The 27,012-nt window shown below is 47.4% G+C and overlaps 1 protein-coding gene across 24 annotated transcripts in view; it reads left to right on the forward strand.

The window, feature by feature from the left end:
* Nucleotides 1-22,994, forward strand: part of PLEKHA6 (pleckstrin homology domain containing A6) — a 157,071-nt gene extending 134,077 nt beyond the window's left edge. For 19 of the 24 annotated variants that reach the window (XM_073011583.1, XM_073011589.1, XM_073011591.1 and 16 more), the window contains 8 exons: nucleotides 677-806; nucleotides 1,010-1,116; nucleotides 11,261-11,437; nucleotides 12,750-12,917; nucleotides 12,993-13,126; nucleotides 13,626-13,771; nucleotides 18,252-18,375; nucleotides 19,076-22,994. In XM_073011583.1, the coding sequence (XP_072867684.1) occupies nucleotides 677-806; nucleotides 1,010-1,116; nucleotides 11,261-11,437; nucleotides 12,750-12,917; nucleotides 12,993-13,126; nucleotides 13,626-13,771; nucleotides 18,252-18,367 (978 nt within the window). In that variant the 3' untranslated portion in view covers nucleotides 18,368-18,375; nucleotides 19,076-22,994. The remainder of the gene's footprint in view (nucleotides 1-676; nucleotides 807-1,009; nucleotides 1,117-11,260; nucleotides 11,438-12,749; nucleotides 12,918-12,992; nucleotides 13,127-13,625; nucleotides 13,772-18,251; nucleotides 18,376-19,075) is intronic. The other 5 variants (XM_073011584.1, XM_007988830.3, XM_007988831.3 and 2 more) reach the window with 3 other exon arrangements.
* Nucleotides 22,995-27,012: the final 4,018 nt, after the last annotated feature.

Raw genomic sequence — 27,012 nt, forward strand, 5'->3', positions numbered from 1 at the left:
AATTTGCATAACCCTTGAGGGTTTGCCTGGTGAGATGGGCGGAGCAGGTAATGTTACCCGTATGTGACAGACGAAGAAAGGGGACCTCTGCTCTCTAGTTGGGCTAGAACTGGAGTTGCTGACCTTTAGCCTGGTCTTCTTTCTGTATTCTTCTCGCTGAGGCTTAGATTCTTCAACTGTACCATGGGAGCAGTGGCTCAGATGATGGCTGAGGTCTCTTCTAGTCTCATGATTTTGTGAGCCCACACACTAAGTGCCCTTTTCATTTCCCTAGAATCCTGGTACCAAGGCCTGCCTGGTTCTGTTTGCTCATGTCTTGGGTAGGATTCCCTACAGGATCCTCAGAGACCCCCCACTAGCCATTCCTTGACTCTGGCTCACAGCAAGTCTATGGTTCTTAGTGTCAGCCAAAACAAATGGTCAGGTTGAGGGGCCTCCTAGGGGCTATGAGCTCTCATTCCCCAAGATGGCCCATCATTGCCCCTCCTTAAAGTGCATGGATGGGAGGCTCCAGTGCATCCCTGTCCGCCTCCCAGGTGGCACACATAGAATTTCCTTGTTCCCTGTATCTGCAAGGGTTTGAGCTTCAACCATTGCAAAACAAAGAAACATCACTGGGGGCCAAGTTCCTGACAGCCATACTAACATCAGTCATCTTCTCGCCCTTTCTCTCCAGCCCAAGGCAAGCTACGAACAAAGCAAGAAAGATCCCCACCAGACATCATCCCTGGACACCCCCAGAGACATCAGCCTTGTGCCCACCAGACAAGAGGTAGAGGCAGAGAAGCAGGCAGCTCTCAACAAAGGTACTTTGTGACCCATCTTCCCCTAGAAGTAAGGCAAGGATGCTCAAGGAGGAGCCCTTGGTGCTCATTCACACCCAAAGCCCGGTGCCACACCCTGAGCTTTTTAATCTCGGTGGAGAGCGGGGCTGAGCCTGTCTCTGAGAAGTTGGCTTCCTGCCTTCCTGCTCTCCATGAGGCCCACTGGCTACTCTGTCTTTCTGCAGTTGGTGTTGTGCCCCCTCGGACAAAATCGCCCACTGATGATGAGGTGACCCCATCAGCAGTGGTGAGGAGGAATGCCAATGGGTTCACCAATGGACTCTCCTCTCAGGTAGGTACCTCTGAGAGCTCATGCAGGCCTGAGCTGGGCTGCGAGCCCAGGGGCCTGTGTGTGTACCCACCCATCTCCCTCTGCTGTTCAAGAAACTCAGGGCTGGAGAGGAAGGTGGAACATGTGGGAGGTGGGGCAAGAGCCCCACTGGAGGAGGAGCTCTCCTGCAGGGAGATGTGTCAGGGGATGAGGAAGCTATGCTGCATTAGTCAGGGTTCTCTAGAGGGACAGAACTAATAGGATATATTTTTTATATATATATATAAAGGGGAGTTTATTAAATATTAACTTACATGCTCACAAGGTCCCACAATAGGCCATCTGCAAGCTGAGGAGCAAGGAGAGCCAATCTGAGTCCCAAAACTGAAGAACTTGGAGTCCAGTGTTCCAGGGCAGGAAGCATCCAGCACGGGAGAAAGATGTAGGCTGGGAGGCTAGGCCAGTCTCTCCTTTTCATGTTTTTCTGCCTTCTTTATATTCACTGGCAGCGGATTAGATTGTGTCCACCAGATTAAGGGTGGCTCTGCCTTGCCCAGCCCACTGACACAAATGTTAATCTGTTTTGGCAACACCTTCACAGACACACCCAGGATCAATACTTTGTATCCTTCAATCCAGTCAAGTTGACACTCAGTATTAATCATCACAAGTCCACCCCTTGTCAACTTGAGCCCATACGCATCTCCTGAGATCATACATAATCTTCAAATAAAGACAATAATAAGGTCGTAATTACACCTAACATAATACAACTATCCCTCATACAACCGGAAATGCACCAATCCCCAACCCAAATACTATCACATAAAGTTAACAATACTTAAATGCTGATGTGAGGTCGCTAAATCCTATGTCATATGATAAAGGAAAAAGAAATAAAATATTTTCCTTAGCACAAGTGCATACATGCACAAACATATTTTTAGCAAAAGAGGGAGGAAATACTCATGACCATTACAGTCCCTGCTTCTGCAGCTGGTCACGTGGTCGTAGCTGGTATTGATGACCACTTTCTTCTGCTATCCATTCTGTATTCCCTCTGCCTTCAGCAAGCACCTCAGCAGGTCATGGTGTTTTTCCTGGTAGAGTGACCAAACTTTCATTCCTGAGGGGTCTGGGCCATTTGTAGTCCTGCCTGGATTAAGCTGTTGTAGTTTCCCATCGACCTTAATCACAGGATCTCTTAATACTAAGAGATGCCCTAATGGATCTCCTGTATTCCATGCGTATTCTTCCTTACCTCCATTGTGGAGTAGCAGACTGATTTCATCTTGATAGTCCGGGTCAATCACCCCAGCCAACGCTATAACTCCCTTCTTAGCCTGTTGATTTAAAGGTAGGAGGAGCCCAAAGTGTCTAGGTGGCAATCTTAACTTTCAGTTTAATGGAATTGTTGTGTCTCCTGGTAGCATATTGAGGGCTCAGTGTTGGTTTCTGTTGTTGGCAAATTGGGCACTCAGCAGTGGCCATAGCCAGGGCAGTGTTGGTGAGTGGAAGTCCATGTTGCTGAGTCCATGTGTAACCCCCATCCCTGCCACCATGGCCACTTTGTTCATGGACCCATTGGGTGGCTGGGAAAAGAGGCTGAGTGGTGTCCACAGAATGAGTCATCCTATTCATCCTGGATGGATCCTGGATAATAATCCTATCCAGGATTATTAAAATCCTCCTCTGCTGAGGTCACCTGTTGGTGAGCACTCACATAGTATACAAATATCTTCATGGTTTCTGACCCCTCACAGAGATCCATCCACATACCTCTTCCCCAAATTTCTTTGTCACCAATTTTCCAATCGTGCTTCTTCAAAGTCCCTGACCATCCAGCCAAACCATTGGCTACAGCCCGTAAATCACTATATAATCACATATCTGGCCATTTCTCCTTCCATGCAAAGTGAACAGCCAGGTGCACTGCTTGAAGTTCTGCCCACTGGGAAGATTTCCCTTCACTGCTGTCCTTCAGGGATGTCCTAGAAAGGGGCTGTAGTGCTGCAGCTGTCCACTTTCAGGTGGTGCCTGCATATCGTGCAGAATCATCTGTGAACCAGGCCCTAGTCTTCTCTTCCTCTGTCAACTGATCATAGGGAACTCCCCATGAGTCCATCAGTGCAGGGTAGGGGAGAGAAGGCACGGTGGCAGGAGTGGAGGCCATGGGCATTTGAGCCACTTCCTCATGTAACTTACTTGTGCCTTCAGGACCTGCTCGAGCCCGATCACGTATATACCACTTCCATTTGATGATGGAATGCTGCTGTGTGTGCACCACCCACTTTATGGCTAGATGGACCAGAAAGCACCCAGTTCATGATAGGCAGTTCAGGTCACATGGTGACGTGGTGACCCATAATCAAACATTCAGTTTCCACCAAAGCCCAGTAACAGACCAACAGCTGTCTCTCAAAAGGAGAGTAGTTATCTGCAGAAGATGGCAGGGCCTTGCTCCAAAATCCTAGAGGCCTCTGCTGTGATTCATCTATGGCAACCTGCCAAAGGCTCCAAAAACATCCCTGTCTGCCACTGACACCTCAAGCACCATTGGATCTGCTGGGTCATATGGCCCAAGTGGCAGAGCAGCTTGCACTGCAGCCTGGACCTGTTGCAGAGCCTTCTCCTGTTCTGGACCCCACTCAAAACTGGCAGCCTTTCAGGTCACTCAATAAATAGGCCAGAGCAACACACCAAATGAGGAATATGTTGCTTCCAAAATCCAAATAGGCCTGCTAGACTTGTGCCTCTTTCTTGGTTGTAGAAGGGGCCAAGTGCAGCAACGTATCCTTCACCTTAGAAGGAATATCTTGACAGGCCCCACACCACTGTACCCCTAGAAATTTTACTGAGGTAGAAGTTCCCTGAATTTTAGTCAGATATATTTCCCATCCTCTGACATGCAAATGTCTTATCAATAAGTCCAGTGTGTTTGCTACTTTTTGCTCACTGGATCCAGTCAGCTTAAGGTCATCAATGTAATGAACTAGTGTGATATCTTGCAGAAGTGAAAAGCTATCAAGGTCTTTCTGAATAAGATTATGACACAAAGCTGGAGAGTTGATATACCCCTGAGGTATGACAGTAAAGGTATATTGCTGGCCTTGCCAGCTGAAGGCAAATTGCTTCTAGTGGACCTTATGGACAGGAATGGAAAAAAGGGCATTTGCCTTGTCAATGGCTGCATACCAGATACCAGGAGATGTGTGAATTTGCTCAAGCAATGAAACCACATCTGGTACAGGCAGCTGCAGTTGGAGTCACCGTTTGGCTAAGCTAATGATAATCCATTGTCATCCTCCAAGATCCATCTGTCTTCTGCACAGGCCAAATGGGAGAGTTGAATGGGGATGTGGTGGGAATCATCACCCCTGCATCTTTCAAGTCCTTGATGGTGGCACTATCTCCACAATCCCTCCAGAGATATGATATTGGTTTTGATTTACTATTTTTCTAGATAGAGGCAGCTCTAATGGCTTCCATTTGGCCTTTCCCACCACAATAGCCCTCACCCTACCAGTCAGGGAGCCAATGTGGGGGTTCTTCCAGCTGCTAAGTATATCTATGCCAATTATGCATTCTGGCACTGGGGAAATGACCACAGGATGAGTCTGGGAACCCTCTGGACCCTCTGTAAGTCAGACCTGAGCTAAACCTCCATTAATTACCTGACCTCTATAAGCCCCTACTTTAACTGGAGGACCACAGTAACATTTTGGGTCCCCTGGAATCAACATCAGCTCAGAGCCAGTGTCCAGTAGTCCTTGAAATGTCTAATCACTTCCCTTTTCCCAATGCACAGTCACCCTGGTAAAAGGCCAGAGGTCTCCTTGGAGAAGGATGGAAGAAAGGTTCACTGCATAAATTGTCGGTAATGTAGTGGGGTCCTTCTTCAAGAGGACCCAGCCTCCCCTTCATTCAAGGGATTCTGCATCTGTAAACTGGCTTAAGTCTGGAAATTGACTGAGAGGCTGTGATTCTCTGTTTTTATAATTCAAATTAGTCTTTTGTCCATTTGACTTGGAAGTTTTCTGCTTTATAAATTAAGTAGGAATGCAGTAGGCTTCCTACCAATTTCACTTCTAGGAATACCAGGATTAATTAGCCAATGACAGAGGTCTACACGAGTCAGACTATTCTGATTGCTGTTTTGCCTCTGATGTCCGTTACAGTAGCTACACCCACTTTGCCTTTGATGGTTGAGTGCCACCACTTGGACCCTGCCACCTCGGGATCCAATTATTCCCATTGTATGTAAATATTGTAGTTGAGTGACTGCAGTTCCCACCATTAGATCTGACATGCATAAAACAGCAATTATAGGGCTCTTCAAAGATGCAAGTGCTGCCCTCACAAATCTGTTTCATAATGCATTGGTCAAGGATGTATCTTCTGGACTCTCCCAGCTGGAATGAGTAGGTCTAAAGTGACTAATCCCCTCCACCATCCCAGTCTCCCTGAACCTTTGGATCCCTTCCTCTACATTAAACCAAGGGAGAGCAGGCATTTCCAGCTTGCTCACAGTGGGCCATCTTTTAATCCATATTTCAGCTAACCAAGCAAATAAACTATTAGAACCTTTTTTAACTCCCAGAGCTGCAACATTAAATGCAGAGTCCCTACTTGGTGGGTCCAAATCAATAAATTCAGCCTGATCCAACACTATGTTTCTTCCACCATTATCCCACACTCTTAATATCCATTCCCCTGCCTGTTCTCCAGATTTCTGCTGATATAAATTAGAGAACGCAAACAGTTCTTTTAGAGTGTAGCATACCTCCTCATGGGTCACACTCTCAACCTCGCCTCTAGGGGCCCACTGGGGTTTTAGTCTAGCTGTAGGTCTAGAAGCAAACAGAGGCGTTGGGGGTGCCTCCCGAGGAGAATCAACATTATCTTGCCTGGCAACTGCTTCAGGGGAGGCCATGACTGTTGCCTCTGGTAGCACAGGGTTTATCTCCTCAGACAAAGGTGGAAAGGCTGATGGCAGCATGGGTCGGGGAGGGGATGTTGCCACTATTGGGAATGGAGAAGCTGTTCCTTCTGGCAAAAAAGGTTCATAAGAGTTTACAAACTCAGTGTCCCTAGCTTCATCAGGGTCTTCCTACATGTCCCCATTCCAAGTTTCAGAGTCCCATTCTTTTCCAATCAATGCCCTCACTTTAATAGTAGACACCTGACAAGGCTGTGCATGCATCTTTCATTGCAGGTCAGCCACTCACATGATAAGAGCTTATGTCTGTTTTTACACAATTTCAGCTCTTTCTCTATAGGAGATAAGACTCTAACTCAGGACAGTCTTAGCATATTTGAGGCTCAGTATCTGCCTCTGAAGCTGGGAGATACAATCCCTGAATTCATCATTTTCTTTCATCACTGTCTACTGAACTTAGGAGCAACCAACCAGCTTCACTATGTTCCTTGGTTCTCCACATATGGTCAGAGGTATTATGTGGAGTCACTAAACTCCTTGCCTCTCAACGAACCATGAATCAAGAGTGTCAAATGCATTTATTTTGCATAACACTCTGAACAGTTCATGCCAAAGACTATCAGTGTTCTCCATACTATTAGAAGTAGAGTCCTTAGCATTTTTGGGTCTAATCATACTAAGCAGCCAACTCCAGAAGCCCCAAAACCAATGAAAGAACTCCATCCTTAATACCAAAATCTGTATTAGTTAGGGTACTCTAGAGGGACAGAACTAATAGGATATATACATATATATATTTATTTATATGTATAAAGGGGAGTTTATTAAGTATTAACTTACATGATCCCAAGGTCCCACAATAGGCTGCCTGCAAGCTGAGGAGCAAGGAGAGCCAGTCCGAGTCCCAAAACTGAAGAACTTCAGTTCGATGTTGGACAGCAGGAAGCATCCAGCATGGGAGAAAGATGTAGGCTGGGAGGCTAGGCCAATCTCTCCTTTTCACGTTTTTCCGCCTGCTTTATATTCACTGGCAGCTGATTAGATTGTGCCCACCAGATTAAGGGTGGATCTGCCTTCCCCAGTCTGCTGACTGAAATGCAAATCTCTTTTGGCAACACCCTCACAGACACACCCAGAATCAATACTTTGTATCCTTCAATCCAGTCAAGTTGATGCTCAGTGTTAACCACCACATATGAATAAAAAATATAAAAGAGTATTTTACAAAATTATCATACTATGCTATTGATGAAATACAAAGCAGGGAAAGCAACAAAAGTCAGTGTTCAGAGTCAAATGTGCTGACCCAAGGCAGTGTGAATTTCCTAGGGCTGCCAGGAGTTAACAAATTACCACAAACCAGGAGCTTTAAAACAATGGAAACATTTTGTCACAGTCATGGAGGCTAGAAGTCCAAAATCAAGGTGCCAGCAGGGTTGGTTCCTTTGGAGACACTGAAACACAATCTGTTTCATGCCTTTCTCCTGGCTTATGGTGGTTCCTGGTAACTCTTGGCATTCCTTGGGTTGTAGATGCATCAACCAAATCTCTGCCTCCATCTTCACATCACCTCCTTTTCTGTGTGTCTTCTTTCCTGTCCCATATAAGGATACCCATCATTGAATTTAGGGCCCACCCTCATCCAGGATTATCTCATCTTGAGATTCTTAATTACATCTGCAGAGATCTATTTCCAGATAAGGTTACAGTCACAGGTATTTGGGGCTAGGACTTGGACATCTCTTTTGGGGGTAGTATTCAACAACTTCAGTCCACTCTATGATACCCAAATTTCATGCCCATTTCACTTGCAATATACATTCACCTAACCAACATTCCCAAAAGCCTCAGTCCATGACTGCATCCTAAGCTTAAAATGTCATTGAAATATCATCAGCTCAGAAGTCCCAAATCTCATCATCTAAATCATCTCCATCTGGTATGCGTGAAACTCTAGGTACAATCCATTTTGGGGCAAAATCTCTCCATTTGTAAAACTAGAAAACAAATTAATTGGCCAGGTGCAGTGGATCACTCCTGTAGTCCCAGCACTTTGAGAGATCAAGGCAGGAGGATCACTTGAGCCCAGGAGTTTGAGACCAGTCTGGACAACATAGTGAGACCCTGCCTCTACAAAAAAAATTAAAAATTAGCTGATGGGTTGGGTGCAGTGGCTCACACCTGTAATCCCAACACTTTGGGAGGCCTAGGCGGGTGGATCATCTGAGGTCAAGAGTTAAAGACCAGCCTGGCCAACATGGTGAAACCACGTCCCTACTAAAAATACAAAAATTAGCTGGGCATGGTGGCACGTCTGTAATCTCAGCTACTCAGGAGTCTGAGGCAAGAGAATTGCTTGAACCTGGGAGGCAGAGTTTGCAGTGAGCTGAGATCATGCCACTGTGTTCCAGCCTGGGTGACAGAGCGAGATTCCATCTCAAAAAAAAAAAAAAAAAAAAATTAGCCAGATGTGGTGTTGCATGCCTCCTGCTCCAGGAGGCTTAGGCTAGAAGATTGTCTGAACCCTGGAGGTTGAGGCTGCAGTGAGCTGTGGTCATGCCACTGCACTTTAGCCTGGACAACAGAACAAGATAAAACAAACAAACAAACAAAAAAACAAAGAAAGAAAGAAAGAAAAAATAAATTAATCTGCTTTCAAAATACAGTGCTGGAAGAGAGGCATAAGTAAGTCATTCCTGGCCAGGTGTGGTGGCTTACGCCTATAATCCCAACACTTTGGGAGGCTGAGGCAGGAGGATCACTTGAGCCCAGAAGTTTGAGACCAGCCTGGGCAACATACTGAGACCCTATCTCTATTTTAAAAATAAATTTTAAAAAATAAAAATTTTTAAAAAGTAAGTCATTGCTGTCCCAACAAGGAGAAATTGGAAGGAACAAAGGGGTCACCATTCCAAGCAAGTTTGAAATCCAGCAGGGAAAATTCTATTAGTTTTCAAGGCCTGAGAATAATCCTCTGTGACTCACTTCCCTGCCCTCTGGGTCCACAGAGGCTCCATCAGCCCCTGCCTCTAGGCCTGCTTCTTTGAACCCTGCCTCTTTGGACCCTGCCTCTGCATCCACGGCTTTGTTCTGAGTCATTCTTGCTTTTCCTTGAAGGTTAGCATGTGTGTGTAGCTAACTACCTATATTAGCCTATTTCCTGCCTGTAGAATCCCAGAAGTCTCACAGCTATTTTCATTTCATCTTATCTCTGTCCCTTTCTGTACAAGCTAGCAGTGTTTCTGCATATATAACAGTCTCAAAAACTCTGTAGGCCCCCTTTGTATTTCAAGGGTATCCATTCTAGATAACTCCATCTCTATTTCTGGCTTCTTCTGGGATGGTCGACTGAGTTCATGAGACATACCTAATCTCTTTAGCAAAATGTTGTCCAGCCACATCCTTGACCCTCTCTCTAGGACACACTCTTCCTATGATGAGTTTCCTAACTTCAGCATCCTTTGTGAACTAGGTAGGCTGAGAACCTCCCAAATAAAAAAGTGCTGGTTTCTCTTGGCTTAACAGTTATTTTCTCAATTTATCTTCTCTATAATTTTCCTATAAGTACAAATAGAAACCAAACCACACCTTCAACACTTTGTTTGGAAATCTCCTCAGCTAAATATCTAAGTTCATTATAGCCTTCAAGTTCTGTTTCCACTCAGCAGTAGAAAACAATACATTCACATTTCTGCCACTTTATAATAAAGATGGCTTTTCTTCCGTTTCTAATAACACGTTTCTTATTTCCTTCTGAGACCTTACCAGAAGCATCTTTAACATTCATATTTCTACCAGCATTCCATTCATGATATATATACGATGGGCCCTCCATATCTCTGGGTTCCACATCTGTGGATTCAGCCACCACAGATCAAAAATATTCAGGGGAGAAAAATAATAAAAAACAATAAAACAGTAAAAATAAAATAATAAAAAGCAATACAGGCCAGGCGTGGTGGCTCATGCCAATAATCCCAGCACTTGGGGACAAGAGGATTGCTTGAAGCTAAGGGTTTGAAAACAGCTTGGGCAACAAAGCAAGACCTCATCTCTACAAATAATAATTTAAAAATTAGTCAGGTGCAGTGGCATGTGTCTGTAGTCCCAGCTACTTGGAAGGCTGATGCAGGAAGATTGCTTGAACCCAGGAATTCGAGGCTGTGGTGAGCTATGATTGCACCACTGCACTCCAGCCTGGGTGACAGAGCAAGACCCCATTTCAGAAAAAAAAAAAAAAAAAAAAGAAAGAAAGAAAAAGTAAAAAAACCAACAATACAGGATAACAACTAGTTACATAGCAATTTACATTGTATTAGGTATTTTAAGTAATCTAAAGGTGATTTAAAGTATACTGGAGGATATGTGTAGGTTATATGCACATCTATGCCATTTTATAGCAGAGATTTGAGCGTTCATGACTTTTGCTATCCATCAGGATCCTCGGACCAGTCCCCTGGGATACCGAGGCATAACTGTATTTTCTAGGGCAATAGAAGCTTTCTTTTCTATGCTGTTCACTTCCTCTGAGCCCTCACCAGAATCACCCTTAAAGTTCATATTTCTGCCAGTCATCTCTTCAAGGAAATCCACTAGACTTTTTCTATTATATACCTTGAAATTCTCCCAACCTTTACCCGTTAGCCAATTACAAAATCTCTACCACATTTTTAGCTATGTGTTATAGCAGCACCCCTTTCCCAGTACCAAAATCTGTGTTAGTTTCCTCGGACTGCTGTGAAAAATCACCACACACAGGGTGATCTAAAACAGTAGAAGCGTATGCTCTTATGGCCACAAGCCCAAAATCCAGGTAGTGGTACAGTTGGCTCCTTTTGGAGGCCGTGAGGGAGAACCTGTCCTAGGCTTCTCTCCTAACTTCTGGGTATTGCTGGCAATCCTTGGCATTCCTTTCTGAGTAAATGAACCACTTTGATCTCTGCCTCCCTCTTCATGTCACCTCTACTCGGCATGTCATCTTCTTTTCTGTCTCTTATGAGGACACACCATTGGATTTAGGGCCCACTCTAATTCAGGATGATCTCATATTTCTAAATAAAGTTACACTCTCAGGTACCTGGGGTCAGTTCTTGGACATATCTTTTGGGGACCACTCTTCAGCCCACTACAGGCAGACTTCCCGTAGAAGGTAAATGTTAAGGGTTCAGGATGGAAAATCTGGGTGGGGGATAAGGCACTTGTCAGAGCCCTGTTTTCCCATGGCAGCAGGAACGCCCCAAGAGTGCTGTGTTCCCTGGCGAGGGGAAGGTCAAGATGAGTGTGGAGGAGCAGATTGACCGAATGCGGCGGCACCAGAGTGGCTCCATGAAGGAGAAGCGGAGAAGCCTGCAGCTCCCGGCCAGCCCGGCCCCCGACCCCAGTCCCCGGCCAGCCTACAAAGTGGTAATGCCTTCCCAGCTACCCACAGGCATAAGCCTGGCATCTGCCAACACTTCCTACTCCCAGGGCATGGCCAGCCGGGGCCTGGGGGGTTTGAGAGGAAGGAGAGGGGAAAGAACCCAAGCTGGGCACCTGGGAGAGCCAGAGAGTCCTCTCTCCCACCGGCAGAAGAGTCCTTCAAGTGTTGACTTTTTCTTGTTTAAAGAAAATAACTCACAAAAAGGAATGCCTTAATTATTTTTGTTGAAATGAATTATACAAAATTCACTTAATAGAGAATAGTACAGAATTCACCACACAGAAATAGCTGCCACTTACGCACGTTTCTGGAGCATCTCCTCTGTGCCTAGCATTGGGCTGGCTGCGATGAAGATAATCATAATAGCTCACCGTCACATGGCACAATATAATCCACAAATCCCTTTCATGTTATTTCATTTAATCCTTTTAGCAACATTGGGTTAGGAATTATTATCCTATTTTGCAGATGGGGAAACAAAGTGAGGAGAAATTAAAGGATTCCTGGGCTACACAGCTCTATTAAGTACAGAGCTGGATGTAGCCCAAGACATTACTTAACTTTTCTTTCCATTAGATTTTAGAAATATGGAAAAATTATGACTCATAAGTCCTGTCCTCAACAGCTTACATTCTAGTTGATGGATTAGGACTTCTGTAGTATGAAATCATCAGAAGTTAGCTGGGTGTGGTTGGCTCCTCATGCAAGTAATCCTAGCACTTTGGGAGACCGAGGTGGAAAGATCACTTGAGGCCAGGAGTCTGAGACCAGCCTGACAACAAAACAAGACTCTGTCTCTATAAAAACATGTTTAACAAGTAGCTGGGCATGGTGGATGCATCTATAGTCCCAGCTACTTGGGAGGAGGCTGGGATGGGAGGACTCAAGGCCAGGAGTTTGAGATTGCAGCGAGCTATGATTCTGTGGCTGTACTCCAGCTGGAGCGACAGCAACACCCTGTTTCTTAAAAAATCAAAAGAAGAAATCAATACAAGTCACACTAACTCAACTGCCCAAATTATATAGCGAAGAATGTGAATCCAGGGTACAGCAGGATGGGGAACAGCAAGAACTGACAAGAGATGTTGATGAGATGTTGCCTCTGGGGCCTGGCAGGTGGGCAGGCTTTGGGTCAGTAGAAAGGAAAGAGGATAGTTCTGCAGTAGGGTGCAGTGGGAGCAGTGGGGTGGCAGCTAGATCAGGCGAGCTGGGAAGGGAAAGCGAGGACAGGGCATGGCTAGGGCTGCCTGGAGGCATGGGTAGCCATGGTGCGATCGTGACGCTGCTGTCCCCTAGGTGCGCCGCCACCGCAGCATCCACGAGGTGGACATCTCCAACCTGGAGGCAGCCCTGCGGGCAGAGGAGCCTGGTGGGCAGGCCTACGAGACACCCCGCGAGGAAATTGCCCGGCTTCGCAAAATGGAGCTAGAGCCCCAGCATTATGATGTAGACATCAATAAGGAGGTGAGTGGAGCCAGGAAGGGCTGTAGTGGGAGACTCTGGGAAGGGACAGAGGTGGTGACCCCAGCCCCTCCATAGCTCTCCACTCCAGACAAAGTCCTCATCCCCGAACGGTACATTGACCTGGAGCCTGACACTCCTCTGAGCCCTGAGGAGTTGAAGGAGAAGCAGAAGAAGGTGGAGAGGATCAAGACACTCATTGCCAAATCCAGGTAACCGGCCTGGGTGAGCCTCTACTTCCTCTGCCCACCCTGGCACCTAGGACACCTGGGCCACTAGAAGTTGTTGGGGGCACAGAGCCTCCCCAGGGGAGAGCACATCGAGGTGGTGGCTCCAGGCAGCAGACAGGGCCCAGCTACCGGCAGAGGCAAGGATGCTGCTGTCAGGTGCTAGTAAGACCCGCCAGGCTCGTGCACATCACACCATCAAGACAAAACTGAAGGCTCGCCCTCTGGTGACTTCTTTTCCCCTTCAAGGCTGCCCTAAATGCTCACTTGAACCTTTTAATTCATTTGAGAACATTGAGGGTAGGGGTCTCAACCTGTGTTTTGTCAGGGTCCCACTCACTCCTAGGGACAGCCTTGCTGGGAACCAGAGACTGCACATTCACGGGGCCCTGGCCCTCCCTGCCAACCTCAGTCCGCAGGCCCCCCGAAGCCACTTGGACCATCCTGTCCCTCCCTCCATTTCTGTGTGTCTGTGCCTCTTCAGTATGCAGAACGTGGTGCCCATCGGCGAGGGGGACTCTGTGGACGTGCCCCAGGACTCAGAGAGCCAGCTGCAGGAGCAGGAGAAGCGGATTGAAATCTCCTGCGCCCTGGCGACCGAGGCCTCCCGCAGGGGCCGCATGCTGTCTGGTGAGAGGGGCTGGGCCTCGCTCCACCCTGCCAGGGAAACCAACTGACCAGGTTTAGGGGAGGAAGTGCAGCACTGCTACCAGGGGGGCAGTAGCAAAGAGATACAAGGCTGAGGAGATGCTCCTCGAGGTTGAGACGAGCATCTATTGAGCACCAGGTACTGTGCTAGGCTCAGGGAGGTGCAAAGGGGCCAGAGTTGCTGCATCCAGGAGCTCAGAGCTGGGATGATCCTTACAGCCACCTTAGGGAGTAATGGCCAGAGGCCATGCAGAGCATGGGGAGCCATTCTGCCCGGGCAGGCCAGGGAAAGGCACAGAGAAAAGATGATAACTGAGTTTGACTGAGAAAGATAAAAATATTTCTCAGTTGCAGGGAGAGGGCCAGGTATTCCAGAGTATCCTTTCATTTCCTGCTTTTGCTGCATGCAAATAGGAAGAATCTTAGAAAAGATGGTGCAGGCAACCAAAGAGTTGAGAGCGATACAATTACCACCTTGGCTACTGATCCAAACTCACTTTTCTGCTAAGAAAAGATGACTATGAAGAACTGACTTCACACTGATACAAAGGCTACCAGGTCCTGACTAGATGCTGATAGGGTTGAGATCAACAGGGTCAGCTTCTGCTCAGTCTGAGACATCATCCCAGAATAGATGAAAATGTAGTTGAGCTTTTAAGAATGAAAGAGATTCTGTATGAATGGGAGGGTTAAAGGGAGAGGAGAGACAGTGGGTAAGTCAAGGAGCCTGGGAGACTGTTCCCTTCATCAAGATAAAGGTGTTTAGGATAGAGAGGTAGAGTGAGAGTGAGAACTTTGAAGGCCAGTTAAGAGGAATGACTCAGAAGGGGGAGCCGTGGTTGGAGATGACATTGGCAGAGGGGCGAGAGCAGGTGTGCAGGCTGCAATTCCAATAGCCTAGGCAAAAGCCATAAGCAGGTTAGAACCGTGGCTCGGAACATAGTGGAAGGGATGGCGTTTCATGTTGGTGATTAAGGAGGATTCAAATTCTGGTGCTCTGGGGTTCCATTTCCTCATCTGTGAAATTCAAATCAAAATTCCTGCCTCCAGTTCTGGTGGTATGAGGATTGGAAACAATGTGTGCCAAACACCTAGCACAGTGCCTGGCATTCAGTAAGTGCTCAATACATGCTCGCAAGCCGTAGTAGTGGTGACAGTAGCAGTAGCACTGTGATGCTGGTAGTAGTAGTTGAAATAGCAATAGACGAAGCAGAAATAGAACCGTTTGTCATTTTGCTAATTATTTTAAATACGGATATTTTCAGAAACCAGAAGATTTTAGCTACGGCAAAGAGGATTTAAGTAAGCCTTAATGAAGAACCTTCTGCCAGTTAGGGTGTAATGGACTTTAGAATGGGTGTCCAGGGAGACCCTTGGAGGTATTTCAGGGAGAGGCTGTCTTTAGGCTGGAGTTAAGGGGAAGAGAAGCGATAGCTTCAGAGAGCCCCATCCTGCAGCCAAAAGGCAGCAAAACCAGTTTGGCCACAAGGAAGCAGGCCTCTGTTGAACCTCCCTGTAGTTTAGCTCCAAAATGAACTTGAACCTTCCAAAGATCAGATTCCACATGCTCTGGGCAAAAGGCAACTTCCTGTTTCAAGAGGTTAGAGAGACAGGCCGGTTTAAAAACTTCGCTCTGCCCCAGCCCCAGCCCCTGGCTCTCTCTACTACAGTTCCTCAGCCAAAGGGTCCATGAAAACAAAACCCACCCGGCCTCTCCGATTTCTGTCTTGATACACACAGGCTTACATGTCAGGGTCTGTGTGCTGAAACCAAACGGTCACCTTGCTTTTGCCAAAACCCCAACTATTTTAAAAATGGCTGTGGCAGGGCCAGACCTCAGACTTAGCCCACTGTTCCCACCAGCCCTGGCCTGTGGCCCAGCTCCCCAGAGCTACAGCTCTGCCAGGCACAGCAAGGCTGGTCCTGGGCATGCACTATGTGGGCACAGGTTCACACCCAGGACACTGTGTGTGTGGCAGTGCTGGGCACAGGTCATGAGCATAGTGTGCATCGGGTACAGCGAGTAGAGTTCAGTGCCCGTGTGTGGTGTGTGGCATGGACAGAGTAATCAGTGAGGAATGCTGTTGTGCTTACAAATCCACCCGGTGCGTGCAGACTCAGGTATGTAATATGTGGGAAGTTATGGCATTTTTGAGTTTGTACGTGTGGCGTGGATGTCATGTGCAGTGTCTGGACCTGGTCATGTTTGTAGATACATGCATTTATTTGTGTGTATTCAAGTGTGCAGTGTGAGAATGGAGGAAAGGTTTGAGTACAAATGTAGCAATGTGTGTATCTGTGTAAAATGTCTAAGGACGTTGTGTGGAGACCCATTATGAGTCCAGGTGGTATATGGTAAGCTGTTGGAGCATAAATGTACATGTATGTGAGTGTACAATACAATGGTGGAGGTGGTGTTTATGAATGCTTGTATTTATGTGTGATTGGCTTTTCTGCAGTATGGGAAATGATAAAGCATATTTGTGTATGTGTTGTGTACAGTGTATATATTGCAGTATTGTGAACTTATGTCTGTGTGCACAGGCTGGGAGAAAGTACAGTGTCATGAATGTGAGTATGTGTGACTGATCATTTCTGCACGCATGTGGTACTTTGCACACTTTATAATATCACATATGTGTGATTCACATCTGCAGTACATGCAAATTTTAACTATTTTGATGGATATATTTCTAATATATATTTAGTATTTTTCTGCCTTCTTAACAAAGTTCTGTTTCCATGTGACCTTTTCTTGCTCATGTATTACATTATAAATATCTTTATTTTGCCGACCTCTGTTAAAGGAATGCCCTGAGGGCCACAATGGACATAGATCTGTTTGTAGCTATGCTAAACGTTCCCAAACTGTCACTCTTTTAAAGCTGTTATGTCTGCTTTTTACAAAACATTTTCTCTCCTCAGTCGTGCTTTCTTATAGATGTCAGTGGGCCTCCCAATTCCTCTGTCTCTTCGAATTTTCCTGTTTCTAATCTCCCCTGGGCTAGAAACCCAGCGAGTCAACACTTATTAGAATTGTGTATCAATAAGAGTAACTGGACTCCAAGAGGTCCCTATGAGTAAATTCTGAGAGCCTCACTGCATTTCCTGTAGACTGTAACCTCTATGTTGGCTTCCTGGAGATGTCTTTTGCTGTGTTTTTGGTTTCTTGGCTGTTTTAGAAGTCGAGACTGCTAGATGACTAAGCGTTGGGTCAGTGATGTGGCTATGCACACGAATGTGTGTTTGAAAGTGTCTGTGAGTGTATTTGCACATGAAGTTACAAGTGTTAGGTCACATGGAAGGGTGCAGGCTTGGAAGTACACAAATACGCTTATTGTGAGCTGTGTGCAATGAGTGTAATGATACGGTGTTGCCAGATCCCATGCACAAACTTTGTATTGTGTACAGGCAGACAACTTCACATCCATGCGAGAGCTACATGTGTTCTATGCACATGTAGGTGTATTAGATATGTAACGAGAGTAGCCACCTTGGCTCTTTCTCTTGCACAGACGGCAGGGAAGGTGATGAGGTCCAGGGTAGGGTGGGGACGAGGGACTGGGAAATTCAATGTTGGGACCCTTCTCTCGGTGGAAATGCAGTGTGACCCTGGCTGAGGTCTGGTTCCTTTGTGAGCCTGAGCGAGGATGTTGTCTCTGCCATCCTCCTGCCTCGCAGCTACAGTGAGGACGCCTGAGGGTCTGGAGACTGCATAGAGCTTGTCCCCAGTATTAAGTCTTCCCTTCTCATTGTCCTTCCACTTTACTATTCTTAACATGGAATAATAATGATAATAGAGTAAAATCTCAATAATTCAAACGTCATTTCAGGCTTGTCTCGATTTGCTTAGGGGTGGACTGAAGTTTGACTTTACTGGACTGATGAAAAGGAGGTCTCAAGTGTTAGCAGGGAACATGTTTCTGAGCCCTTGACTGTGCCAAGTTAACAGAACTCGCTTTAAGTTGATCAGAAATCTCTGTTTTGATGGCACTGATTAACATGGTGGTCACTTCACTTCTGTTCATTAAATGGGGCCAGATGGTTTGGATTGGTGTGATTTTACTGCACTATTAATCATTATTGTTAGTGACACTGCGGTATATAAAGTACCACTCCCTGGTTCCGTCTGCACAGTCGCGGAGAGGTGTGGGAATCTCCCCATTGTGTGGATGGGAGGGGAGCCCTTGGCCCAGAGAGGGCCTGGCCTTACCCACAGTCACACTGGTTCTCAGCAGAGCCTAGATTCGGCCAGGTCTCCTCTGGGGCCTCACACTCTCCTCCACGATGCCCTGGGAACGAGGACAGCTTGGCCTAGCTTGAGCAAGCTCCAAGCTCAGTGCTCTCTCTCTGCTTGCCTCCCTGCCTCGCTCCCCGCCTGGAGAGGGCCTCGCTTGCTCTGGGTGCCCACCCTCCTTCCCCACCCACCCCCATTCACCTCCCTGTTCATTTCTGTTTCCAGTGCAATGTGCCACCCCAAGCCCTCCCACCTCCCCTGCTTCCCCGACTCCTCCAGCCAACCCCCTGTCGTCTGAATCCCCACGGGGCGCCGACAGCAGCCATACCATGCGGGTCTGAGCTCTGACGTAAGCACTTTTCTACTGTATTTCATCCACCTGGGGAGTGGGGCCCCTTCCTTCACCCCCATTGAGCCATCTGTGTCCTCTCATTTTGGCATTTTGCTTCTCCCCTACCCCAGTGCCCTGTACCGCTCCTCCCCACTATCCATCTGCCCATCCATCCATCCATCCATCCATCCATCCATCCATCCAGCTTCCCCACGCAGTGCTGGGCTGGAACCGGCTGGCAGGGCCGCTTCTTGGATGTTGTGATGCCAATGGCCTTTGCTTCTCCAGAAGCAGGCAGGGAATGGAGCCGAGACCTTATCTGTCTGCTCTCAGGGAAGGCTCTCCCCTGACACCCCACCCCTGTGCCTCCTGTCTGCTGACAAGCTTTCCATCTGTTGAGATACACAGATGCAAAACCTTCAGCAGCCCTCAGAAGCTGTTTCTCAACTCCCAGATCTTACTGTAATTTAAAATAACATTGACAGCTACAGCCAAAGGCTGTGAACACTTCCCTTGCCCCTAGCCCACAGCCGCTCACTCTCAGTCAAGTAGAAAAGAACACTGACTTCCTTTCCTTTGTTCCCCTGTCAGGGTTGAGGGACCGGAGTGGGTTTCTGCCAGGTTTTTGCAGGATGAGGCTTCTTTCTCCTGGGAAGGTTGGCTGGAGTCCTTGCTCCTCTGTGCAACCCTCTTCTCACCCCATTTCTCTTTTCTCCAGTGCAAGCCCTGGCTGAGGCCAATGCTGTGAAGCTCCACAGAGTCACATTCTGAAGCTGTCCGCTGCCCACCTGAGGTCCTGGCTCCCCACCCTGGCCCCCTGCCCCTGCACTCCCATGGGAATGCCGCAGGGAGCCAGGCTGGGGCGACAGGCTGCTGCCGAGAGGAGTGTGGATACCTCAGTGTCCACACACCCACTATGCCTAACCCTGGAGCTCTCACTACTCACACCGTGGTCCTGAGCCAGGGCCTGAGACGGCAGTGGGGAGCACCATCCTCGTTAATGCCCAAGTCACAGGGAGCTTCGGCCTCGCCCTGGTTGGGGTTGTGGTGAATCCAGTGGAACAATCCCTGATGGGGGACATGCCGTGGTGGAGAACATACCTGTGGCTATCTTATGTGAGGACTAGAGGTGAAGAGGAGATGGACACTGCCTCTTGGAGCCAGCCTGACACCGAGGACAGCACTTGTCGTCATCCCTATCCTCATCAGTCCCACCCGGTTGCCTCAGCTGGACCCAGGGCTTTGATAAACCCAGTGCTTTGCTTATGGGTGCTCGCTGGGGTCCAATGGAGACTGACCACCCTGCTTGAGCCAAAGACAAGGTGATGAGAGATGGGGAGAGGCTATTGGCTCCCAGAGGGAACAGTGCTGGTTGTGGCTAGAGAACAGCAGGTCTGTGCAGTGTCTGAGGGCAGGTTGGGAAAGGTAGCAGAGAGAGAGAGACAGAAAGAGAAAGAGAGAGAGAGAGAGATCCTCAGAGTGGGAGGAGGGGGAAGCAGCAGGACACATTGGCAAGTCAAGCAGGAAGGAAGGAGATGGAAAAGGGGTATCAGATTGGTTTCCCCAGGTGGAGCCTTAGGTTAGTGCCCAGTGCAGTGCCAGACTGTCTCCTCTGCTCCTCCTACCTCATCCCCAGGACGACCCACCAGTGGAGCACAGGCAGCCTCAGTGGAGATGCTTGGTGTGGGGATCTGGGTGAAGGGGATTGAGTAGCAACTGCCTGGGAGATGGCTGTTGGTAGTTCTGTGTCTGGTGTCTGCCTCCCCGTCCTGGGGTAAGGGGCAGAGAGAAGGACTTGTCTTATATAGGGTGTGGTCAGCCTTGGGGCCTTACCTACCCAGTTCTGCGATATTTCTTGCCCTGTTCCCCCTGGAATGTGCAGTGATCCAGCTGAGAACATGCTTTGAGGAGGAGGGATGAGGCCTTAATCTGGGAGGCCTCCCAGGATTCCAGGACCATCCCCCATCCCAGGCATCCCAGACGAGGACTGGCTGAGGCTAGGCGCTCTCACGATCCACCTGCCCAGGGAGGGCAGTGGGGGAGAGACAGAAGAGCAAAGCGCACTCTTCCTCAGCTCCACCCACCTGGAGATGAAGGTAGCCAGAGAGGAGGAAGGAGGGAAGCTGAAGATGCCATGGCCCCTAGGCCTTCACTCTGCTAGAGTTGCCACCCAGAGGCTTCAGCCTGACCTCCAGCGGTCCCAAGAACACCTACTAATTCCTCTCCACTCCTTCATGGCTGGGACAGTTACTGGTTCATATGCAAGTAAAGATGATAATTTACTCAACAAATATTTATTGAGCACCTTTTATGTACCAGGCACTGTTCTAGGTGCTTAGGATATTCTCATGTTTCTGAGGGATTACAGCCTGGGAGGATTCCACCAATCTTCACTTCTAGCAGGTTTTTTAAATGTGACCCTTGGCTATATTTCCCATCTTCACAGTTCGAGCACCCCAAACCTGCCCTTTCTTCCCTGCAGACTGGCAGGTAGGATTGGCTCCCAGGTCATCTTCTCTCCCTCTTTCCCCCACGCCTTTCTCCCTCCACAGGAAACAGATTTTTCAGGGCCTTCCACACCTGCCGCTTTGTCTGTCTTTTTTTTTTTTTTTAAAGTAATATTTTTTAGAAATACATGTAAAATACCAAGAAATAATGTCTGCACCTCTGCCACCTCTCTCTCACCTCTTTTTTCATAAAGCTGGCTCTTTATGTTGCTTTACATGCCTTAATATATGTTTTATGGAGATTATACATATTATAGATCTATATATGTAATATATTTGTTTGGATGTCTGATCTTTTCCTACAGTTCCTACCCAGGCCCGTTTTTCTCTCCCTTATTTTCCATATCATTCCTAGCATATCAAGGCCATACCCCTTGCCTTTTTGATCCAAAGAAGAGGAGAGGAAAGACTTATTTTAAGACAGATCTATTTTATGCTTTTGTTTAAAAAAAGCAAATCTATTTTCAAAATGTGCAATGTCTGAATGGAATTGGCAAATGAGGTGAGGAGATGGGGTAACTGCCTTTAGGTCCCAACCCTGTGCCCTTCCCTCTGCCACAGTGGCTTCCTTCCATCCTATTCCCCAGTCAGGAAAGGGCTGGTCCCCAGACCTCACCCAGAGAGCATCTTGCCGGGAGCAGGGCATTCCCTTGGAAGTCCTGGCCTAAGGATTTTATTACACTGTCCACTCCTGATGACCCTCTGCAGTTGTCAGGTGTGAATCCTCTGGAAGGAACTGTTTGCAGTTGTATGCACAAAGGAGACCCATGCAGGCATGCACCCCAAGTGGGCTGCTAGACTACCCCTCTTCATCAGCCTGCTGGAAAGAGCAGACAGTGTAATGGCAGCCTATGCCAAACAGCGCTAAGGATGTCAGTCTACGAGATGGTGTGAAGCCCAGAGGAGGCGGCTTGGGATCCTCTGGGCCATCCCTGGCCCTTTAGTACAGACACGTGCAAGTTCCTTGGGCTTGTCACACTCCTATTCACTCGATCCCTCTCTGGTCTGGGTCACATCTATGACATCCCCCCTCTGCAACCTTTCTCTCTGGGGTCTGTACCAAAGGCATGGTACCTCAGTCTGGCATCCAGACTGCGAAATCAGCCTATGAGCCAAGGAGGGTCCTACAGACAAGGTGACATCTCAACCTCACCCAAGAAACCCCCAGGACTTTACCCCAGCAGGCTGCCACGGGGGCACCGAACGAAGCCAGCTCAGCCTTCCAAACTGCTCAGCCTTTGTCAACCATCAAATTGGGGAAAGGGTCTCTGGCCTTGCAAGGATTTGGGCAGGATGGAAGTCTTTGTCTAGATCTGAAATCAAGGGCTTGGGAATCTAGAGCCGAGCTCCTGGCCAGCGTTTGAAGCCTGGCCTCCCAACTGGGGCGTTTACTGACACCCTGCCGCCAGCCTAGAACATCCCGCTCTGAATGAACAGAGCGCAGGTGGGGGTCCAGGGCTAAGTGACCCACCTGGGGACGCTCTGATTATTCATCCAGGGCCTTCTCAACGAGCACATTACCTCCATGATCAATAACCAAGAGGCTGCAATCAAATACTGCTACTGTCACTTTGAAGATTTTCTGAGATCGCAAGTGGCACACTTGCTCTCCGACCTTTGGGAGAGGCATGTTTTTGGGCAGGGCTGGCTATGGCAAGAGGGAACCAGTTCCTTTCTCCTTTAGGCACCCTCTACCTGGCAGCTCTTAAAACTAAGAAAAAATATTATATACACACACACACATATATATACACACACACATATATATCTATTTATGCACATATTGGGGCCAATTTGATTTGCTAGTATTAGACAATAAACCATACAAGGAAATTTATGATCTCAGTGTCTTTATTTAGTATAAAAGTGACCTTAGAAGAAGGGTGAAGGTTAGATAGATGGAATCTCTGTCAGGGGCAACCAGCTGTAGCATCCCCTTAGCATCTTTCTAGCCAATGAGCCCCCTCCCCAGGAGGAGGGGACGGCTTGACTGAAACAGGTGAGAATTTGCTTCCTCCTTTCAGCAGCATTCTTTTTAGATTTAGGTACCGAAGAATTCCAGTGAGTTCTGCATTTGTATCTTGCAAGTTTGTATAAACTCAATACAGGAAATAAAATGAATGTTTTGTACATGTGGTGTGTGTCTCCTACTCTGTGTCTGCCCTCGTGGTGCTTGTGGGCTTGTGGGGTTGGTAGGAAAGGGGAATGGGGGCTTGGGGATAAGCTGGGTGCAAAACATATGCTCCCTTCCTCCCCTGTGCCTCAGCCTGCCCTTTTCGGCCTCTATCCCCAGGAACTGGGGAAGCAAGGATATGCTGCCAACACCAGCAGCATCATTTCAGTTCAGGTGACCCCAGATCAGGGTTTGTCCCAAGGTTCTGTATAATGGGAGTATCAGATGCTTCAGGCCCTGGCACCTTCCCTTGGTTTGACTCAGACAAAGGATAGGACAGCAGGAGAAGGAAATGAATTCCCAGGCTTTCTTGATTACTACACAATGCGCTATATTGCTGCTTTACGAGAAGGTGCATAATTTGGTGGGAGGTATGACGCCACCCCAATTCTCATCCTACCTCCATCCCTTTGGTTTATTTCAAGAGAAACCAAAGTGTTTAGTGGTTATCAGGTATTGACACTCTGTGTGAAGGGCTCTACCGGTGCTTCTCAATTTGGAATCTTACTGTGGGAAACAAGAGTCAAGAAGCCTGGTAAATTTTGTGGGGTGGGTAGTGGAAGAGAAGAGGTGCACCCGGGAGACTGGCAGGCTCAGCTGGGCTTCTGCACGTTGTCCAAGAGAGGGATGGCTCAAGAAAAAGCGAGAAAGAGAGATGAGAAAGCAAGCTTCCTAATTCCTAATCTTGCATCGACTTGGCTTTCATGGCTGAAGCTGAATTCCGGACACCTGTTCCCATTTCTAAGGGCTAGTACAGGGGTGGTCGTTTTTTAAATTTGACTCTATTTTGGATGTTGTCACATCCCCAGGATGATGTCCTTTGTGAACCCAGGAGAGTTGTGACCAGATGTAGGCTCTGGGGGAGGGCCTGCATCAGAGGCTGGGGTAGGGGGGTGTATATTGGAGAACTTACTTTCCGGGGGGCTGAGCCTTTAGCTGCAGCCTCCATCTGAGCCAGAGCCAATGGCAAGGGCTTGGGGAGGAGGTGGAATGTGAGACCACAGAGCACCATAGGGCATCACTTTATCCACCGACAAGGGCTGGCTCCTCCTCTCAAGAGATGATGCCAGCTGGTGCCTGCTCCACCCCCTACCCAGATCAAGCCAGGTTGGGATTTGTAAAAAGGGGGCAGTAGCTGATAAATGTAAATGAAAATGCAACTAGCAGAATGCCCTTTAAGGAGCAGTGCTGTGTAACTGTGTGATCATTTATTTATTCTTGAAGAGAGGCACGACAGGGTCAGGCAGGCAGCCAAGCCTCAGATCCTGCTGCTGCCAGGGAACTGGGGCCACACCACGGCCCCCTCCTCATCCTGAGCCTCACCTCGTTACTGTGATCAATGAGAGAAGGTGGCATGTCATCCTCAACTCCTGCCCCTAGCAACATGCTCCTTGCTAGCTGCATGAAGATTTAGACAAGTCATTAAATTCTTGAGTCTCAGTTTCCTTGTCTGGAAAATGGGTATGTTAACCACCATCTTATGGAACTTTCGAGAAAGGCAAATGAGAAAATGGATGAAAATCGCTTTGAAAACTCAAATTCACTTCCAAATGTGAGGAAGTGGAAGTGGTGATGTTGCAAAGGCTCCCTGGCCACCTGCAGGGGCCTGATGTGGGAAGAGGGAGAAGGTTTTCCAGGACCCCTTCTTTACTAGCTCTATAGCCTTTGCTGGAAGACATCACCAGGGCCTGTGCTGTCTCTGAGGTGTCCCTCCCCTGCCAGTTCTACGCCTCCAGCCCAGGGAGTAACTGCACTACCCCACCCCTTTCTCATCATGGCAGGGTCATGAGACTGCCATGGGTCGAGGACTAGCACCAGCCTTCCAGGGCCTGCATACCCCTTCCCGGGAACGTCCCTATGAAGGTCCCTCTCCAGAAGGGTGAACTGTGGACAGCCCCTCTGGGCTCAGCTCCAGTACCCAGAGAATCAGGCCAGGAGGGCCCAGTATCATGAGTGTTTAATTCTCCTGAGTTCACAGGTGGGTTCCATGGCTGGGGGTGGGGCCAGGGAGGGGCATCCCCAGCTGCTATTTTATACGCCTGTGGGAGTGGTTTAGCACAATTTGAGATGACAGTAGAAGTGTTTCATATAAAGCATATTAACAGCATACCAATAATGTTAATAACAATAGCAATTATTATAACTATACAGTAATAGCAATAACAATGGTTCATTAAGTGCTTACTGTGTGCCAGGTACCTGGTTCTACGCACTTCACATGCATTTACTCACGAGTCCTCATCCCCTATGTCAGTCATAGGTACTCTAATTATCCAAGAAGCCGAGGCACAGAAAGGATAAATAAAATGCCCAAGGCTTCATGAAGCTAGGATGAAGCTCTTAACCTACCAGTGATTTCAACGGGGATGATTCCGGCCCCTTGGGGCATTCGGTTGTCTCAATCCTAAGGGTGCAAAACTCTTCCTGGCATTTAGTGACTGCAATGCACAGGACAGATTTCCAAAACCAAGAATTGTCCCATATCCTGCACAACTTTCGAATGTACAGCTGAACTAAACCCACTACCAGTAAAAGTTGGTCATGCTCTAATTGACAGTAATACCAAAAGGTTTTGTAAGCTTTTAAAAATAAGTTTCATGAAAACTCAGAAAGTTAGGAGATGGTTATTATGGAGCAGAAGCTTAAAAGGAATAAAAGACATTGTCTCAAAATTATTGAATAATCTACTCCATGCCTTGTCTGCCCAAAGGATTATAAGATTTCTACTACTATGTATTTGATTGAAAACAGTTCTGGCCGGGCGCGGTGGCTCACGCCTTTAATCCCAGCACTTTGGGAGGCCAAGGCAGGCGATCACGAGGTCAGGAGATTGAGACCATCCTGGCTAACACGGTGACACCCCGTCTCTACTAAAAATACAAAAAATTAGCTGGGAGTGGTGGTGGGCGCCTGTAGTCCCAGCTACTCGGGAGGCTGAGGCAGGGGAATGGTGTGAACCCGGGAGGCAGAGCTTGCAGTGAGCAGAGATCGACTCCAGCCTGGGTGACAAAGCGAGACTGTCTCAAAAAAAAAAAAAAAAAAAGAAAAAGAAAAAAAGAAAACAGTTCCAATCAGTAGGCGATACTGAATAAGCAAAGAAATTGACTGAAAATATTTAACAGAAGAGATGTGAGAGAACCAAACATGAAATCAGAGACACTTGAGATGCAGGAGATCTCACTGTGTCTCCTTAATAAAAGTTTTTAGAGTTTATTTCATATTATTGCCATCCTTTATATGTTTAAAGTTTTTTGCAGCCCAAGGATGAACACTTACGTTGTCACAATTACGTGTGGAAATGTTGTGCCCTGTCTTACAACACTGTCCCAGGTGTCTACATGCAATTGCTCTAAACCATTTTTATCTTCTTTTCTCTTCCCAATCTATCCTCTATCCCCCATTGCCCACTGGAAATATATGATCTCTAAGGCCTTTTAAGATCCCAGAGACTGAATTTTACCTCAACACTGATATGTTTCAAGACAGAGGTCGATGTGTTGTGGTACTCCATGGCGATCCCACTCCATGGGAGCTATTTTGACAATACACACATACATAAGACCCAGTTCCTTTGCATGCGCGTCATACTCCTATATTATCTCCACCTTGTGCTCTCTAATTTGCCCTGCTGTGTCATCCCTATCTCAATTAAGATGCTTTCCCTCTCTTATCATATGCAAGTACATCTGGTCTGTTATTACTCACCTAGCAGTTTTTATTTCTAGTGTTCACTTCCTGCCACTCTTTCATTTTCTTGCATGTGTGTGATTTTTGTTTTTGCATAGAATGGCTCGTCTTCTATTTCTCTTAAATTCAAATATATATTATGTGTAGGTGCAAGCAATCTGCCTATTTCATTTATGCCTTCTGGTAAGTCTTGCCTGAGTGTTTATATATTGAAAGACATCATGTTTTATTATAACTTATCCTTTTTTTTTGTTTTTTAATTGTGTCAGCTTTCCTTGGTTTTGTTGT

The sequence above is a fragment of the Chlorocebus sabaeus genome, chromosome 25, assembly GCF_047675955.1.
Source record: "Chlorocebus sabaeus isolate Y175 chromosome 25, mChlSab1.0.hap1, whole genome shotgun sequence".
Lineage (NCBI taxonomy): Eukaryota > Metazoa > Chordata > Mammalia > Primates > Cercopithecidae > Chlorocebus > Chlorocebus sabaeus.